We start from the raw sequence: 21,235 nt of genomic DNA on the forward strand, positions 1-21,235 counted from the left end.
TAAAAGATAGGGTTTTTAAAAATGTAAAACAGAAGTTTATCAATCCCATGACTGATAGAATCTTTTAGTTCCATGCATTTTATGAATTGAATTTAGACACTATTTAAATGTCTCCTGTTCAGATTTAAACTTCAGATTTATTGTCAGAGTACATACATGACATCACATACAACCCTGAGATTCCTTTTTCCTTCAGGCAAGGCAGAATTACCACTAATCGGTAGTGCACACAGGGTAAACATGTAAACAATCAAAAGAATTGTAAACAGATAACGAAAGTAAATAAACCTGCGCAATATAGGGAGAGCAATGAAAATCAATAAAGTGCACAAGTAAGAGACCTTAAATGAGTCCCTGATCGAGTTTGTTGTTGAGGAATCTGATGGTGGAGGAGGAACAGCTGTTCCTGAACCTCTCTTGGTTCAAATTCAGTTATAAACATGATGTTTCCATTCACACCTGGCATTACAAAGAGATTGTACCCAATCCATCATTTCTAAAATAAGGTGATCAATCTTGTTTTGCTTTACTCTACTTGTTTTAATTATGCTCTTGGGCACAGCATGGAATTATTTCTCAATACCTTACAAAGGTTATGCACCGCCGCGTCACATAGACGATTGTCACTGCTTGTAAGTTTCCAAGTGGCTCATCCAACAATGAGGCGACAGTGTGGTGGTTCACTGCACCATTATGATACCAGCATCCCAGCTTCAAATGCTCTGCAGACCATAAGGAGTTTATATGATCACCATGTGGTTTTCCTTCATGTGCTCCCTCTTCCTCCCATGGTCCAAAGATGTATGGGGCTCCTAGGTTAATTGGTCACATGGTCACATTTGTGAGGTGCAGGCTCATGGGCTGGAAGAGCCTCTACCTCGCTGCATCTCTAAATTTCCATCAGCTGTTGTGTTCGGTTTCTGCCTTTCGGTCGATTCATCATTCCATTCTATTCATTCTTTTACCATTATCATTATTCTGCCTGTAAATGCTTACTGATTTCAAAGTCCCCACCTCCCACTTCACAAAGGCTTAATATACTGATGGCCATATAAACCAAAAACATCTAATTATACCAGCCGATTTTGACCGTCTACAACAGCATGTCTGTTAAACCCCCACAGCTCTGTTCTATTTTAATGTTCACCAAGCAGCAAAATTATTTAAATTATCAACAGGCACCAATGATTCGATACCTATTATTCAATGACAGAACACTGATGAGGAAGCATCTTTCAAAAACATATTAGTTTTACCTCAATTGATTTTTTTTTAAAATTAGGGATGATGTATGTAGATTCTAAATAATCTAAGACATTAATGCAATTAATTGATCACAAGTACAGTTCTTGAAATGTTCGTAAGTTACTAAACTTACAAGAAATTTGCATAATATTTTTCAAACAAGATCCAGCTCTAACAGTGTCATCAAGTTTGCAGATGACACCACAGTAGTCGGCCTCATCAGTAACAATGATGAGTTGCACTACACAGAAAAGGTGGAAAATCTCATGCTCTGGTGCCAAGGAAGACCTCCACTACTGATGACAGAATTCTCAACAAAATGAAGAAAAATTGGGGGTGTGACCATGCAGAGGATCTGAGCAGACGTGTTTTGAAAGAGCTCTCTATAAAAAAATACAGTTTGAAAGCTCAAAAAAAATCAGAATTTCATCATCAAAAATGGATAAAACTAGTACAAAGTGACCAAGGAAAAAAACAAAAACTGTAGAAGCAACAGCTCAGCCAGGAACATCGAGTGAAAGCCCAATGAGAAGCAGCACTGGAGGGGCTTTGGAACCAGCTGAACCCAGCAGAGTTGGGGATGGGGGTCGACCCAAGATATAGCCAACATCCTGAATAGGATGGAAACTTTGTCCACTCATTTTACAAGCGTTGAATGAGCGATAAGAGACATATCAAAAATGATACTGGAAATTAAAGAAAGAGTGGAATGAATGACTCATGCAGGCTGAGATGGACACAACAAAAAAATAAGGGCAAAAAGGCTCTAGAAGAAATAGTAAAAATATGGGACACAGACAGAAAAGGAATGATGGACAAGATGGATCATATGGAAAATTTCAGCAGTTGCAACAAAAGCTCATTGGACTGAGAGAAAGAACTGAGGGGAAAGACCTGGTGAGCTTCTTTGAAACATCGATCCTACAAATGCTGGGACAAAACAAGTTAAACACAAAGCTGCAAATTGAAAGGGTTCACTGGACTCTTGGACCCAGAAGAACCACCAAACAATAATCAACACCAGTCTGTAAGACCTTTGGGAGCAGCATACAAATATTCAAAAATAACAAGGGCCCATTAGTGATGGACAACGAAAAAGTATAATTTTTTCAAGGCTTCAGACCTACCTTGGTCAAACAAAGAATTTGATGAGGTAAAGAGATTACTGCTATCCAAAAACTTAAAAATATTCAATGATTACCCAGTGACGCTGAGGGTTGATGTACCAGAAGGTAGTCGACCAATTTTCAAGAATAAAGAAGTAGAAGAGTTTTTATGAAAGTTGTGAAGAGATTTGAGCTGCCAGATAAGATCGAAAAAAAAACTATTTTGGAATGGGGCTAACTGAAGGATGCATCCTTTTTCTATTTTGTAGTACTGAGCTGTCTTGTTTTTGCTGCTAAAAGAAAAATATTTGTAATATACATTGAGAGCTCTGGAAAGAAAGGAAGGTGGTGAGGAAAATGGCAGGGTGGGGACCCTGATTTAAGGGGAAAAAATGGCACCAGGAGAGGAGCAGTTTTAAAAGATGGTGTGGGCTTCCAGATTCAATTGTTCACACCACCATCAGAGTGAGGGATGTGTGTGTTTCTTAAAGGGGAAATGTTACAGTATTATTTAAACAACTGGAAAGATTTTATTGGTATTCAATATTTGTTTGAAAAATGGTATGGTTAAAAAACTAACATTTAAGAGTCTTAATATTAATGGGTCAAATGGGCCAGTGAAAAAAAAAAGGTCTTGGCATACCTAAAGAAATTAAAAGTGAATCTTTCTGCAGGAAATGCATCTCATCAAATTGGAACATGATAAATTAAAAAGATGGCTTGGACAAAAAATATAGCCTTCCTTTGGTTCAAAGGCAAGAGGGATAGTAATTCTATTAAAAATGCACCAGTATTAATGGAAGATACACCAATCGCCCAAGCCAGATAACACATTGTAAATTTTATGGAAAAACATGGACATTTATGAATATTTATGCTTGAAATTATGACGATGAAGCCTTTATGAAAGATATATTCTTAAAAACAGCAGAGGAAAGACAAAATACATTGGTCAGAGATTTTAATTTTTGCTTGGGCTCAATACTAGATAAATTTGCAAGATCAGTAATGAGGGCGAAAGCGGCAAAAACCACAATTTTGAATATGATCTAAATCTTATCAATACAGGGAGGCAATTAAATCTCACAGAAACTACTCCTTTTACTCAAGGGTGCATGATTCGCATACGAAGATTGATTTATTTTTAATGTCTGCCCAGTTAAAAAGTAGAGTGATAAAAACAGAACACCTAGCAAGGCTTCTATCAGATCACTCACCACTTGTTGCAATAATGGAAAAGCAAGAAAATGTATACAAGTGGCGTCTCAATACCATGCTACTTAAAAGAAGACTTCAGCAAGTTTATAAAGAGACAAATATTTTACAAAACTAATCAGCCATCTACTTATAAGTTTTTTTGATATGGGACACACTCAAAGGATATTTGAGGGGGAAAATTATATCCTATACCAAGAATATTAAGAGAGAGTATATGGCAGAATTAAAGTTTGGAGAAAGATATTATAGAATTAGGAAAAAAAAAAATCAAAGAACAGGACTACAAGAAGAATATAGATTATTGGAGAATAAAAAGCTAATATATAATACAAACATGGAACAAAAAAAGCTATATTAAAAGCTAAACAACAATATTATGAGTTAGATGAATGGGCACAAAGTCTTATCTTGGCAACTAAAGCCAAGGCATTAACAAGAATGGTAAATGCTATAAAAACAAGAGGCAGACATTCTAGCATAGAAACAAAAATACACCAATGACATCTTTAGACAATATTACACAAAATTATACAAATCAGGATTACTAGGAGAAGAGAATGAAATGAAAGAATTTATGTTGAACTTCCAAAACTACAAGAGAGAAAAAAGATAGAACTAGACACTCCCTTTACAAGAGAAGAAATTGGAAAAATCCCTGGGTACCCTAAAAGCTAATAAATCACCAGGGGAGGATGGACTCCACCTGAGTTTTACAGACAATTCAAAGAATTATTAATGCCCCTGTTAATGGATGTTTTGGACCAAGTAGTAGAAACACACTCTCCCAGAATCATTCTCAACTGCGATTATGAGTGTTACCAAAAAAAAAAATAGGGACCCATTAAAAACTTCATATTGACCAATCTCTCTGTTAAATGCCAATTAAAAGATACTAGCAAAAGCACTGGTTAAAATATTAGGACAATATCTACCAAAATTGATACCTACAGACGAGGCAGGATTTGTTAAAGGAGGTCAATCCTCAAATAGAATTAATATAACACACATGGCAAAACATGAACAGAATCCAAGTATTACAGTCTCCCATTTAACAATTAGAGCATAGAAACAGGCCAACATGGCCCTTATAGTCCATGCCGAACATTTTCTCCCATCTAACCCCACTGACCTACACTCAAACCATAAACTTTCATTCCTTACATATTCATATGCATATTCAACTTCTCCTCCAATGCTAATATTGAGCCTGCCTCTGCCACTTCATCTGGAAGGTCATTCCACTCACCCACCATGATCTGAGCAAAGAAGTCCCCTCTCATGTTTCCTCAGGTTTTGTTTCCTAACACTCAACTCATGTCCTCTTGTTTGTATCTTCCCCCCTTTTTTACAGGAAAACGATTCTTCACATCGACTCTATCTATACCCCTAATCATTTTAAATAATCACATCCCTTCTTAACCTTCTATGCTCCAAATAATAATGACCTACTTACTTAATCTTTTCTTATAACTTAGGGCCCGGTAACCCCGGCAATATTCTAGTAAATCTTCTCTGCACTTTCCCCTATTTGTTGATATCTTTCCTATACTTTGGTGACCAAAAAAAAATTCCCTGGATGTAGAAAAAGCATTTGACTGTTTGGAATGGCAATTTCTATTTAAAACACTGGAAAAATTTGCAAAACATTTATAAATAGGCAAATAGGCAGAACATTTATAAACTGGATAAAAACTCTATATCATAAACCACATGCTAAAATTATAACCAATAATCAGATGTCAGCGGTGTTCCCCTTGAGTAGATCAAGAGAACAGAGATGCCCCCTGTCCCCAGTGCCTTTTATTTCAGTGACTGAACCACTGGTGGAGATAATAAGAAGGGATCTGGATATAAAGGCTACAAATAACCTTGAATAAAATCTGGAATGTGCACTAATCACAAGTGAATTGTTTGATTACAAATTGAAAGCTGTGGAGCACAGGGGCAAATAAATGAAAAAAAGTGTCTTTGTATTAAACATTATGGAAGGAATTGTAGCTTTAATGAGTTAAATTGGCAATTTAATTAAATTCATTTGAGCATGCAAAGTCAAGCAAAAAATGTAGAGCAGGGCATGAAGGAGTAGGCCAGAGAGCAGGACTTTTTTCTATAACTGTTGAGACTTTTAAGAGACCTTTACTTTCATTTCTCTACTGCACAATGGTAAACAAGTTTTCCAAAGTACCATAGTAATCATGAGCGGTCACACTCACTTTATTGAGTCATGTGAAAGGTTTCGCTCAAACCTGAAATGGAGAACATCTCTCCGACCACAATGTACAAATTCTAAGAGAAAGTTTTTCTTTGCACATGGGATATTACACAAAAATTATCTAAAGGTAAAGATATTAACCATAACAATGCTCAATGGACTCCATCAGAAAGTTCAGTCAATGGTTACCGAATCAAATAATGTCAATCCTTGAGAAATAGTAGCTAGGTAAAACAAAGCTTTTCACCGCATCACAGGTTCTGGGACAAGCAATTCAATTTAATTCTTGAAGGCATATCTGAAGAGATTCTTAAAGATTTGTAACAGTTGGAAAGTAGCTGACATTCAATATTTATTTATAATTGCCTGTCAAAATTGGTAAAATTCCTTAACTAAAAATTACCACTTGAGCCTGCCAGATCTCCATATCCTGCATTCCTTCATGTTCAAAAACCTGTTCTAGAACCATGCAACCACTCTCCTACATGATACAGAATTCAAAAGATTTATAATCCAGTGAAAAGAATGTTTCTCTCTCAGTTTAATCCTGAGGTCATATCCATACACTCAAGGCAATCCAGTTTGAGACAAAGGTTCTTGGCACCTACCTAGTCCACCCCCTCAGAATAACTATGAGATTACCTTTCATTTATCTTCACTCATGTCAATGTTGAGCAATTCTTACTCAGATCTCTTGAGGACAACCTCACCTCATGCCAATAATCAATTTACACTGCATTATTTTCAAATTAAATAAATACTTTGAACATATGTACTGAAGCTGCACATTATACACAAGTGAGATCACACAACGTCAACATTCCTTAATTTGCACTGCAGTTTGCAGTTCCTGCATTATAATTTCTGTATTTCAAATACCAGCATTACAAAACATTTTGGTCCTGAGCACTTTGTTAAGGTATGAGAGAAAGAATAAACACAGAAACACTGGAGGAGCTCAACAGGCCTCGGAGCGTCCATAGGAGGCAAAGATATTATCTTTATATTTGGGAGACCATTTTGTTGAGCCCCTTCATTCTGACCACTGCAATAGCAAGGACCTCCCTGTGGCCAACCATTTTAATTCCACACAGCATTCTCACACTACCTGTTCTATCCATGACTTCATGCACGACCAAACCGAGACTACTGTCAATGTGGGGGAACAACGCCTTGTATTCCTTTCAGGCACTCTCCAACCAGATGGCAATAACAGCGACTTCTCCAGTTTCTGTTAACTCCTCCCCCAAGTGTCTGTCCCCTTTCCTCCAGTTCCCCATCCCCTTCCATTCCCTCTCCTATCAGAGCTTCCCTCACCCCTATCACTTCTACCATCCCACCTGTATCTACCCATGACATCTTACTTGTAAGCCTGTTCTCCTCCCCATGCCCCTTCCTGTCCTCTCCCCACAATTTTATTCAGATATCTCCCAAAATGCCCTTGACCCAGAACAACTTAATACCTATGTATCTGGACAATAAGATCCTGGACACCTGGTGCCAGAAAAGGATCAGGGGTATCAAGGATGGCTACAGGCAAGGGAAGCTCATGTCATTCAAACAACTGAGAAATAAGTAGGATTTATCTAATAGAACATTTTTCTGCTATCTACAACTAAGACCCTTTTTTGAGGGACAAAATTGAACCATCTAAGTCCCTCCCAATGTGTAAGGACATGGAGATCCTAATTCAAAGGTGGAATGTGTGCAAGTTTATTTCTATGATGTATTTCTTATTCCAAAGTGAGAGCCCAAAGATGGGCTTACACAGGTCAAGGGAAAGGTGGGAGTCGGATCTGTGTCTGGACAGCATGACAGCTGTTATTAATGATAGTTTTGCACCAACCTGTACCTATTTCTTGCATCAACTATACCTCACTGCACAAAAATTACATAAATTTAAATCAGAAATCTCAGAAATGTACTTTAGGTGTGGTGTGGAGATTGGAACCTCTACCCATTCAACCTGGGTGTGTACAAAAGTGAGATCCTTTTGGGAGGACCTGGGGAGCATTCTGAAAATAATTACAAAGGTGGATTTTCCACAGGATCTAGAAATGTACTTTCTGGAAAATATTATGGAGGTGATTTTTAAACTGTCCAAGTACCAAATTCAGTTTGTGAGGGTCACCTTGGCAGTAGGCAGGAAATGACTGGCAGTCACATAAAGTCCATCACCCAACTAAATATTACATGATGGAATATGGAAATGCAGAGTTGCAGTCCTCTGGAGAAATCACTTACAATTTAGGAGGAATTATGACACATTTGTTAGAGTCTGGCAACCTTATATGAAATATATTGGTATAAAGATATGACATGAAACAATCCGTCTCACCGTCTCATCAGGGAAACGATGGGGATCAATGAAGTGGGATGTGGCGCAAACGACATGCTCTTTTAGTTGTTTTTTTTTCTTTTTATTCCTTACCTTTGGTTAATTAATCACCTTGGTTGGTTTTTCCTAGGTATTTGTGTTATTTTGTATCTATATAGCTTTTATAAATTTATTTTCAGGGGGGTGATGGGAGGAATAAAAATAGACTGAATGTTATTTTGGTGTTGAAAGTGATTGTAATGTTTGTTTAAATTTATATGTCTTTGATAAATAAAAAAATTAAATATTGGAAAAAAAAGAATATGCAAGCACCACCCAAATAACATTGGAGGTTAGGAGAATGTTCAGACTCCACACAAACTGCACTGGGTCCCTGCAGCTGTGAGGCAACTTTGAAACCCAAGCACATCGTGCCATATTAAACTCCACCAGTCACCTTTCTGCATATTTACTTCATATTTCTACATTGCTTTACAAATTTTTCCTCTTTCTTTCATCACCAAGGCTGGATATGTTGCATTTTTTCAACTGTCATGAAGACAAATTGTGAATAGCTGACAATCTTTCATTGCACTGCACAAAACCAAATAAGACAATTTTGAAATTAGGTATGATAAATCAAATGACAAAGAACTGGTACAATCAAAATTTGACGCAGTAGTAGAGTACTGGGTGAGCTGAAGTATTACAGTTGTACAAAGCAGAACTAGCAGAACAAACAGTCCACAGCAATGGAAAGAACCATATGCAATTTGAGGCATAAATGAAAAGAAGTGCTGATGCTACTAAACTGTAAGAGAATTTGAGACAAGTTTTCAAATGATGCAACCTAAAAGTGAAGAAAGTTATTTCCCCAGTCCCAGAATATGACACTGATTCTTTCTATCCAAAACAACATTGGGTTACATAGCCATGAAATAAAAATATACATGACATTCTCATGAAAACAAAATGCTATAACCAAAACACAGTTCTATATCAAACAAAAACACTTTAAAAATGAAAGCATACATTCAAGATGATTAACGCATTTATAAAAGTCACTGGCAAATAGTCTTAAAATGTAAATAGAGGACTTAAAATATTTCTTTTAAGATCCGTGAATCATTCACATTAGCATGAAGAATGATAGGTTTAAATTTTAGGGCATAATCATGGTATAGAGTAAAACTCCGATTATCCAAAATGGTCAGGACCGGGCCTATGTGAGATAAACTGCTTTTTTTTTTTGGAGAACTTGATTTTTTTTAAATTAAAAACCACCCAGTAGAAACAGCAAATTGCTTGTAATAGTGTTTAAACAACAAAGGAAGGAAGGCATTTTAAGCATTAAAATAATGTTTAAATCTCACCAAAAAAATGCTGGCTGCCACTGATCCCTCCCCACCGAGGCCCCACTCATGCCAAATGCCAGATGTCCGTGTACCTGTCCAGGAGCCAGAGGTCCCCACTGCTGCTGGGAGCCCGACATCCCCGGTCAGTTCAGTTCCAAAAAAATTTCAGATAAATGAGGATTTCCAATTTGTTTTGGATATCCTCATTTATCCAAAATTTTAAAAAATTTTCGGTGAATCCAATTTTGGATATCGAGTTGTACTGTATATTCAATTCTGGATATTCAACAAACCTCCAAATCATTACAACAGTTTTTAAGAGCTTTAAAATGTCTTAATTAGTTTCCAACATGTAGGTATCATTAGTTAGACATTTGGCTCCCCATTGTAAATTACACAGAAGAATCCAGTTAGCTGCCTGTCTTCTCGAACCTCAACAATCTCCATGTCAAGCAGTTTGGTAGAACTGAGTTGTTAAGTCATTTTAGAGGGCAATCAACCACATTTGGAGTTAAACAAGGACAGGACACAGAAAAACAGATTAGGGAACCAGATTTTTTTAAATCATATTAAGCTTTCATTAGTAATATGGTATCATCTTTTCCAGATTAACTATATTTAAGTGTCCTAGCTGTTGTGATGGACTTTCACTGCAAATGATCAATTCAGGCCTTTGGATTACTAGTCCAGAAATGTAACCACTTTACAGCTGTTCCTTAATACAGCATCTAAACAGAAGTAGCTTAGTTTTAAATGTTTATTGTGCATTTTAGTTCACATTGTCAGGGCAAGGTACAACACTTGGTACTTTAAAACAGTAACCTGTTACCTTGGTATTACTGTCTGTGTGGTGCTTGGCAGAAGCCTGAAGCTGGTTCACCCAGTAGAATCTCTCTTTAGCATCCCCTGCTGCAGTGTAAAAAATAGGCAAGAAAAAGACGATACCTAGTTTTAGTTTAAAAAGGAAGTAAAATTTTAAAGAATAGCAGAATGAAAGCAAAAATGGTACAATTTAATCTCGGCATATTCATTAAACATCTGTAAATAGTTTAAGTAAACCAATTGTGATTAAACTATACAAGCAACTCTAAAAATCAAATTAGACGAATCAAAAAATATCAAGGTCATTCTACAATTGGACATAAAGATTTCAAATACAAAAATTGGCAAAAACACAAGAGAGGAACAAGCACCAATCAACCGTAATGCATTAACAGATCTATTTATATCCTTTTTGAGTTATACTTTTGCATCAAATTTCATTCTATCCTTTGTAATTCATCCATTCTATTTTATTCATATAGAATCAGTATTACTTTTCTTTATATAGCCTTTCTAAAGCAAGTACAACTTATAATGGATGGCAAAAGCTACCAGCATTCTAGTGTCACACTGCACACAAAGCTTCAGCACACCCCATGAAAACTAGTACTAATAAATACCTTAAGAATACTGAAAAGCATTTACAGAGCTCCTCTTTCCAAGGTTTTCAATGGGGCATTGACTCACTTGTGTGAAAAAGGTCAACATCATCAAAATAGTCATTTGATCATATAGGCATGTCCATTACTTGTATCAAGCTTGATGGCTACTCTAAAACCTATGGTTAATATCATTGTATCTGGTCATATTAAGTAAGGCATCTATCATTCTCATCAAATCTATTTTAAAATCTCATTCTATGCTAATAAACTCCATTTATCTCAAGGGGCCCATTTCTGCGTTGCATGTCTCTTGTAACTATGACGTCTTATTTCTTCCATCAGTTGGGTGAAAAGAGCAATTTCACATCTCCCCTCTAATCCTTGGTTTATATGCCTCAAGCAAGGCAACTTAGTCCTTCCCATTTACTGCTTTAAGATAACATTAAGTCTCTTTTTTTCCACTCCATTCAATGAAAAATCCCCAACATTCACAATATTTCTTCAAAGTTAAAATTTTCCTGTCCTGGTAACACCCTCCAAAATCTCTTCCACACCTCTCACCTGAAAATAACATCTTTCTGTAATTTAGTGACCAGAACTGCACATAGTTCTCAGGCTATGCTTTAATTATCAATTTGCCATGATACAAACATACTCATCACCTGGTACCCTTTATGTCCTGCAGTTGGGCCCTATTTACTCCTTTCTCTCAGGTTTGATTTTTTTCACCTATTCTTAAAGATCAGCCTGTCATATGGAATCTATACAAGGGTCTTGTAGAAATCCACAAACACAGCATTAAACTGAATGTCCTCATCCATTGTTCAATCATTAATCCCTTTCTAAAGGAGATTATACTTCAAAACTGCTTCAACTAATTTGCCTGCTGTTAAAGTTTAACTCTTTACACAAGTCCTTTAAAGGGGAGAAAATAATAATATTTACAGTGAATTGGAAGAATTCAAAATAATCATTTCAGCTTATGCAATTTTCTCCCTGGTTTCCTTTAACAGCTGAGACTTATTTTCTTAAAAATTGGGTCTGGAAATTTATTTTCATTAATATGGCAAAATCTCTCAATTGTTCCTTTCTTATTACGTTTATCCCACCTAAAATCTTTCATCCTTCCCCTTCCACCCCTGGCAGGGTGTTAGTGGTGCCTCATTGTGTGTCTTTAAGGCAAGGAAAAGGATTAATGTTGTGTATTATTATATCTTTTGTATTAGCACATAATAAGGAATTTTGAATCCAGATGACAAATAGTGAACCTGTCACCAATCCCCGTGGTACATCACTCATCACAAGTCTCCAATCTGGGAAAAAAAAACCCATCCACCACTACTTTTGGACTTCTATCACCAAGACAATTTTACATCCAACTTACCCTGACCTTCCAGGCCAAACTAATATATGGGAATGCTTCAAAGGTCTTTTAAAACTCCATGTATAAACAGCGCCCACCACTAAGTCCTCATCTTTTGGTCACTTTAAACAAAAAATCAAATTCCCAAAACACGATTTACTTGCACAAAGCAGTGCTGACCATTCCTATTCTTTGCCTTTGCAAATGTATGCATCTCTCAGAAGGCCATTTTATAAAGTGAAAAAATTCAACCCTAAAGGCGGAGATTCTCCGCCCTTACATCCCAGAACATACCATCATAACTGCCCTGTGAGCAGCTCCAAGCGCATAGCGATGGGCAGCACTACGCCAACACTCGCCTCACCCCTATAAGCTCTGGAGGATGGGACAAGCGCCGCTCTTCATAAAAATGGCACAGGAGCAGCCTTTTAGGGGTGTTCCATAAAAAGATAAGTTCATATTTTTCTTCGCGGGCAGAGCCTGCCTCGAGGTGGAGGCATGGCATAAAAACACCTAGAATCTCCAACAATAACTTGCACACAACTGATATCAAACTCACTAGGCCCTTTCATACAGTTAAATAACCCATGTCAAGGCAGAGATTCTCCGCCCTTATGTCAGAAGATTTATCTCCATGAATGCACCCTGGCCGGCTCCAAGGCGCCGACTGCAATCCCTCTCAGAAGAAGGGTCAGCAGTGAAGCGCTGTGGTCCGCCACCCTTCATAAATGTACTGTCGCTGAAAGCAGCTGGCGAGGGATGTGCTGATGACAGCACAGTGATATCGTCAGCCCACGACCCATCTCACTCACCCCTCTCCTTCCATGACCCCCTCAGGGCAGGGGCGGCCAGCGAGGACCGTCAGGGGACAGGCTGGTGCAGGACGCGACAGCCCCGCTAGTCGGTCCGGCATCTCACCAAATCTCATCAGTGCCAGCAGCTTAATACACGGCGGAGCAATCATAGAGCAGTTCCAGCTGCACGGGGGAATTATTGGTAGGGAAGATGGCCATTGCTCTGCAGCGTATTTATGATGGGTGGCGCCATGGCAACAGTCACCCTGCCTTCAATGCACTGAGGCGCCGCCCTGCATAAAAGCAACACTGAGTAGCCTTTTAGGGCTGCTCCATGAACAGATAAGTTTAAAATTTTTTATCAGTCTCTGCAGCCGGCCTCGAAGCAGAGGCCCAGCATGAAAATACCTTCTGTCTGAAGTTTCCAGGCTTATCCTTACCATCTTTCTTAAACAAAGGCATGGAATTAACCACCCTCCAGTTTTTTGGCACTTCACACATGGCTAATGATGATGCAGATCAAGCTGTTCACAGAACTCCTTGAACACATTGGGTCAGGCCCCAGAGATTTATCTACCTTTATGTATTTTAAGACCTTGAGCTTCTCCTTCTCTGGAATGTGCACTCTTTTCAAAAGATCACCATTATCTTTCCAATTCCAGAACCCAAATGTCTTTCTCCCAGGTAAACACATGAGAAAGTTTTATTTATGACTCTGCTCATCTCCTTTGGCTCTACAAATAGACAACCACATTGATCTATTCTCTCTCTTGTTACCCCTTTTGCCCCAAATCTAAGTTTTCTCCCTTATCATATCTGCCAAAGTTACTCCTGTTTTCCGTGGAGTTAATTCTTACATCCCCTAGCCTAGTGGTTCTCAACCTTTTTCTTTCCACTCACATACCACTTTAAGTAATCCCTATGCCATAGGTGCTCTGTGATTTTAGTAAGGGGTTGCTTAAGGTGGTATGTGGTGGAAAGAAAGTTTGAAAACCACTGTTTTAATCATATCTAATCATGTGTTCGGTTTCATAACACCAAAGGAAATGGGCTAGTGACAATTTTTCTCAAGCAAAATATTTCAGTAACAATGGGGTCTAGAGCAGTGATTCTCAACCTTCCCTTCCCACTCATATCCCAGCTTAAGCAACCCCTTACTAATCACAGAGCACCAATGGCATGGGGATTACTTAAAGTGGTATGTAAGTGGAAAGAAAAAGGTTGTGAACCACTGTCCTATACAGTATTCAAGGGATTCACCTGAGGATAGGGGACCCAAGATGCCAGCTGCTGCACTGTTATCCAGGTTTCCTATTCCTATCAACTTTTTTCTTACACTTTATACTGTTCCCAAACTCTTGTTATCTCACTGTTAGAAGCCAGGCATCCCTTTACTTGCAAACAGCCTCTCCCAATCAACCACTGCCATTCCGTCTAACACTATCAAAACTGGTCTTCTCCCAAATTTAGGACTTTGTACCCTTTTCCATAACTCCTTCAAAATTAGTCAGTCATTGGTCCCAAAGTACTCCCCCACTAACATTCCATCACTTGCCCAGCATCATTTCCCAAGGGGAGGTCAAGTGCTGTCCCTCTCTACGAGGCTATCTGCATAATATCTGTGCACACACTGAACAATGCTACCCCTTTTAAGCCCTTTGTACTATGGCAGGCCCAGTTTAAACTTGGGAAGATAAAATCCCCTATTATTACCTCAATATTCTAGTAGCTTTCCATGATCAAGATTCTATCCAACATCTTTTACCTAGGGTGACAATAGCAAATATCAGAGACCATCTGCATTCCAGGGGTGGTAGTGGAGACTGGGACATTCAAATGATTTGTACATGGATGAAAGTGTGTTAGGGGTGCGAGGTAGGGAAAAATTACAATGATGTGGCACAAGTTTAAATTAATCAGCACACATCATGGGCTGAAGGACCTGTACTGTGCTGTATGTTCTACATTGCATCTCCCTACAAATTTGCTCCTAATTTCCACAAACTGTTGGAGTGTCTTTCCTATAACACCAACAATGTGATCACCCCATTCACATTCCCCACTTCGACCACATAGCCTCACTGGAAAATCCCCTAAGAATATTCCCTCCAAGTTTGGTTGTGATCAAAAACACAACTACCACTTCTCTCCCAACTCCAATTCTACCTACCTCATTAAAATACCTTCAGTAAATTTCCAAAACAATTCACATCCTATAGATGGAAACATGATGCCGAAGGCAGTTCTTTCTTCAAGGCAAGAGGATGATGGGTAATCATTAAATCTTACTATTAAATTTTTGTGTGTTCATTACTATTTTAATTATTTAACAGTTATTATGAAAGTAGTCAACTTCTCATATGGGGAGATAAGAACAAAATGATAATTCACTGAAATAAACCAGAAATGTTCTTTAGATTTTTTTTAATTTACAGGGCATACTGTTATGACATCACTATACTTGCATCAAAATCTGGCTCATTGTAATTACAACTAATTGAGATGTAATAGGACCACAAATATAGCTAAAACTGATGGTGTATGGGAGGAAGGGTTGAGGAACTTTTAATTCAATAAATTCATTTCATTCCTGGCTTTAAATCAATTTCATTTTTTCCCTTATGGTTTCTTGTGTTGGATTATGAAAAATTCTATTAAATTATGCATACATATTATATATTTTTCCAAACTTCCCCTGGTGGCTTTTAAATACCACATTTAGTATTTTCCTCATCAATTGAATTCTTTTTCACTATCTTTCTTAATTAATTGGGACACTCAATATACAATAAGATTGTGAATTCCTTAAAAGTTCAAAGTACAAGAACTTTTTATTCAAAATACTTGTATCCTTTTCCTTCACAAATGTATTCATTTCAATATGGAAGCATTTCTTTTTTTTAATGTTAATTTTCTTCCTTTCTAGAAACTGCAGATCTCTACTGATTCAGAGACTCCTTCAATTATGGATAGCTATTTTTTCCCCCACTAATTTGAACTATCTTAAACAAAAGTGGAGGCAAATTTCATAAAATGAAATTGGCCTAATCACCATAAAGTGAAATTGAAATGAATTCCTATCTAGTATTAAAAAAAATTACATATTACTTCTGCAACAAAGTTCTTGTCTGCTAAGAAGGAAATTTATGCAGTATTTAAAAATGTTAATTGTTTTCAGTACCTCTGAGTTTATACAGTTCACCACTGGCAGCTTGAACTATAAACATGTGAGAAACTTCATCACTGGAGGAGATTACTGCACCAGACAAATGTAGAACACCTCGCGGCTTCTGATTTCTGCACTGCTCATTTACAAAGTATTGCAGAACGCCCAATTCACAGTTCAGAACAAAGTACCTGCATCACAAAAATATTTAACATCATTATTTACATCTGCAACTCATTTACCAAATAATGCAATACATTGTATTCCATAAAAATATTTTCCACACTTTTAAATCATGTATATGCCAGCACAGGCATGCAAATTTTTTAATTTTTGAAACAGCAAGGCATGTTCTTATATTAGTTTAAAAATAGTCAATTTATAAGAATTGAAGTACTCAGGGAAAGCACAAACTTCCAAATATTGATATATGTGTGTATATGCACATGCTAACAGGGCATATGGGCTCTCTACCTCAGTGAAGATTAGGAGTTCACAAGCACTTATATTTGCTTGTGTCTCAATATTAGTCAATAGTGAGTTTTCAGATTTAGTCAAGACTTTCCAAATTTGGCTTAGATCTCCAATTTCTTGGAACTAAAAAGTGAATTCTGAACGGAAAGCAGACACTTCCTCACTTCAACTCCTTTTGCAGTAGATGGCCTTCACTGAATGAAACATGCAGATTTCTGCAAAGTGGAATTCAGATGCCAAATTGGCTGGCGCAAACGCAATCAACTAAATTCATGCATTGCCATTTTGGATTTTTTTTAAGTTAAGAACTTGAACTTCACTCAAAAGACCCACATATGTATTAAAGTATCAGACAATAGTAAATGAAAATCTTTTGATATGAATCAACAGAAAACTCTGCAGCTATTTGTCCCCTCCTGCCTTGATAGGACAGTATCTTAGATTTACATTTTCAAAAAGTGCTTTGAAAGCTCAGCACAATACAACTTTTAAAATATGCAATTTTGGAAATATGAAGAGAAATATTTAAATCTTAAGATAACATGTTTCAAACCCCAAAATAAAACTCTCATTTTTTTAAAGGAATCAATTATACTACAACAGACATGATACACTTAAAGAAAATCTCTTAATTGCAGAGTTCCATTTATTTTAATCATTTGGAATAGTCAGGAAGAAACGTGGAACAACTGAGTGGACAGAAAAAGAACCTAACATCATTATAAAGAAATAATTTAAAATCAACATAGTAACAGGGAACCCTAAGTGTTTTACAAAGTGACAAAAATCTTTTCTCAAGAGAAATACTAAAAAAAACAAGTAAAACGTACAAAACATTTCATAAAATTTGCATTTTTTTTTAATTTTTAATTTTGGAAGGCATGAAAGTTCAACAAAAATATGTGTATTCAGACTGCTTTGATCTAAATGTAAAGCTCTAAATCTGATACTTGGATTTATTGCAAAATCCTGATTTGATATCATCTCAGATAAATTAGATATTATCTCAGAAACTAATTTTACGTGGTTAACGGAGAAAAATATTTGGTATAGCTATGAAGGAGAAAAAGGTTAAAAAAAATCACAAATCACACATAATTGAAAATAGAAATGGAAAGCATGTCGAAATTGATTAATTTAAATGGAAGACAAGTGTTTTAAGCTTTAAAAAAACTCTATTAGAATTAATGGTTTCCTTCAGGATGATCTTGCCTGATAAATCTGTTGGAATTCTAGGAAGTAACAAGCAGGGCAGACAAAGGAGAGTCAGTGACGTTGTTTACTTGGATTTTCCGAAGGACTTTGACAAGGAACCACCCACATTCAAGGCTGATAAACAAGACAGGAGGGCACGATATTACTGGAAAGGTACCAACATAGATAGAAGATTTGCTGACAGCGGAAGACAGAGTGGGAATAAAGAGGGCTTTTTCTGGTTGGCTGTTGGTGATCACCAGTGTTCCGCAGCAGTTGATGCTACTTTTCACGGCATATATGAATGATTTTGATGACTGAATTGATTATTTTGTTGTCAAGTTTGGGGATATTATATAAAAATAAATAATTGTTGAAGGGATTGTTGAAAAAGCAGGGAGTCTGCAGAGAGATAAAAACAGGTTGGGAGAACGGGCAGAGAAGTCAAAGATGGAATACAACATAGGAAGTGTATGGTCATATACATTGATAGAAGAAACAATGGGGAGAGATTCAGAAAGCAAAGGGACTTTGGAATCCTAGTGCTTGATTCCCTAAAGATTAACTTGCAAGTTGAGTCAATAGTAAGGAAGGCAAATGCAATGTTAGCATTCATTTCATGTGGACGAGAATAAAAAAGCAAGGATATAATGCTGAGGTGTTGGTCAGAATGCATTTGGAATATTGTGAGTACTTTTGGGCCCCATATCCGAAAGAGAATATGCTGTCATTTGAAAAGAGTCCAGAGATGACTTAAAACAGTAATCCTAAGGATAAGGGTTAACATAGGAGCATTTGATGTACTCATAACATAACATATAACAATTACAGCACGGAAACAGGCCATTAGGCCCTTCTAGTCCGCACCGAACCAAACACCCCTTTCTAGTCCCACCTCCCTGCACAATGCCCATAACCCTCCATCTTCTTCTCATCCATATACCTGTCCAACCTTTTCTTAAATAATACAATTGACTCCGCCGCCACTATTTCTCCCGGAAGATCATTCCACACGGCTACCACTCTCTGAGTAAAGAAGTTCCCCCTCATGTTACCTCTAAACCTCTGCCCCTTAATTCTTAACTCATGTCCTCTTGTTTTTCAAAGATTAGAAGGGGGAAATCTCATTGAAACCTACTGAATATTGAAAGGGCTGGATAAAGTGGATGTGAAGATGATGTTTCCACAGTGAGAAAGTCAATGATCAGAGGGCACAGCTTCAAAATAAAATATCCCTTTAGAAGATATGAGGAGTAATTTCTTCAGCCAGAGGGAATCAATCAGGCTTTATTGTCATGAACAAGTCATGAAATTTGATGTTTTGCAGCAGCGTCACAGTGTAAACATACAGATTATATCCATTTTATGACATTACTATAAAAAATAAAATAATAGTGCACAAAAAGTAAGGCAATGTCTTTGGTTCATTGATTATTCAGCGGGGAAGAAGCTCTTCTTGTACCATTGAGTGCTCATCTTTAGACTCCTGCACCTTTTCCCCAATGGTAGCAGAGTGAAAAGGGCATGGCCTGGGTGGTGTGGATCCTTGATTGAAGCTGCTTTCTTAAGACACCACCTCATGTAGACGTCCTCGATGGAGTGAAGCCTGGTGCCTGAGATATCGCAAGCTGAGTTAACATCCCTCTAGAGTTTATTCTTGTCCTGAGCATTGGCACCTCCATCCCAGCCAGAATGCTAATAGTTTACTAGAATTTTCGGTGACATACTGAACCTCCTCAGACTCGTCACCAAGTATAGCTGCTGGCAAGCCTTCTTTGTGATTGCATCGACGTGGAGGTTCCAGGACAGATCCTCAGAAATGTTGACACCCAGCAATTTGAAGCTCCTGACCCTCTCCACTACTGAGTCCTTGTTGAGGACTGGATCGTATTCCAAGATAAGACGGGGGTACAGAGGCCTAGAGTTTGTAGCTTCTTGACCGGCATTGAAGAGATAATGGTATTGAAGCCCAAGCTGTACTTGATGAAAAACAGCCACATGTATGAATTGCTGTTTTCGAGGTGATCCAGAGCTGAGTGGAGAGCCAACAATACGGCTTCTGCTGTGGAGCGATTGTGATGACAGGCAAATTGCAGTGGGTCCAGGGTAGCAAATCTGTGGAATTCAAAACCACATGTGGCTCTGCCAGCCAGATCATTGGGTATATTTATGCACAAGGTTCTTTAGTAATGAGGGTGTCAAAGGTTACTGGGAGAAGGCAGGAAAATGGAGTTGACAACAAAAATGCATTAACCGTTATTAGAATGGCACAGCAGACTCAATGGGTTGAATAGCCTAATTCTGTTCCTACATCATATGGTCCAATAACTAAAAATACTTTGAGTTAAACAGGAAAGTCTGCAGATGCTGTGATTGCAGTACAATACACAAAAGCACTGAAGAAACTCATTAGGTGACACAGCATCTGCAGAAAGGGTAACAAAGATTCTGGGCCTGTGTCCTTAGTCAAGGTATGAGCAAAAAGCAGGCAGGCACCCAAATAAAAAGTTAGTAGTAGGAGAGGAGCGGAGGGAGAAAGCAACAAACTAACAAGTGAGAGGTCATAGATGGATATGGGTGGGATGATAGAAAAGAAAAAAGCTGAGGTGACAAGAGGAAAGGGTAGCTCTGAATGGAGAGATCAGAGGGTTAGGAGCCGAAGAAAAGGAGAGCCGGTAATGCCATCTGTTTGGAGAATACCCAGACAGAATATTAGGTATTTTCAGCTTTTTTCTCTTCTACCCTCTGACCCATAGCCACCTGCAACCTGTCACCTGGTAGCCTGTACTCCTACTGCCCAATGCTTGACAAAGGGCTCTGGCCTAAAAGGTTGGCTCCCCTTTAAATGCTGCATGACATGTTGGGTTTCTCTAGCAGTGTTTTTTGGATTACACCGCTAAAATACTTTGCCTTCTTTCCAAGTTGAACTAAGCAGAATCAAAACCAGCTTTAAAGAATGTTATTTTCCTTCCCAAACTTCATTCTATAAGCCCAGCAAATTCTAAATCCTGCTACTTTAATCGTTGACTGCTAAAATAACTAGAATTATGTAAAGCAAACAAGTTGTAGCAGTGCAGACCATCAAGCTTTCTTTTAGTTTTCTGAATGAAAGTATTTCAGCCACTTTTAGGCAAACCAGATAAAATAGCAAGAGTGGCAAATAAATTGTTTACTTTAAAATTGCCTTCGAAAGTGAACAGAGACACTTTTATTTAACTAGTTGATGTGCAAAAAATGGAAATTAAGTTTCTGCAGGAGGATTATTGAACTAAAAAAAAAATCAGTTTGTAAAACATCAACTGCAAGAAAACAAAGTTCAGAAAGGATATGGCTACTTAAACTATATATGGAGTTAGATGGAGGGAGG

General features: G+C 37.6%; 1 protein-coding gene across 2 annotated transcripts in view; it reads right to left on the minus strand.

The window, feature by feature from the left end:
• The window catches only part of osbpl10b (oxysterol binding protein-like 10b), a 115,791-nt gene that overhangs the window by 85,411 nt on the left and 9,145 nt on the right, over nucleotides 1-21,235 (minus strand). For both annotated transcript variants that reach the window (XM_069907361.1, XM_069907353.1), the window contains exons 2-3: nucleotides 16,216-16,391; nucleotides 10,283-10,362 (exon numbers count right to left, since the gene is read on the minus strand). In XM_069907361.1, the coding sequence (XP_069763462.1) occupies nucleotides 10,283-10,362; nucleotides 16,216-16,391 (256 nt within the window). The remainder of the gene's footprint in view (nucleotides 1-10,282; nucleotides 10,363-16,215; nucleotides 16,392-21,235) is intronic.

The sequence above is a fragment of the Narcine bancroftii genome, chromosome 1 (genome assembly GCF_036971445.1).
Source record: "Narcine bancroftii isolate sNarBan1 chromosome 1, sNarBan1.hap1, whole genome shotgun sequence".
NCBI lineage: Eukaryota > Metazoa > Chordata > Chondrichthyes > Torpediniformes > Narcinidae > Narcine > Narcine bancroftii.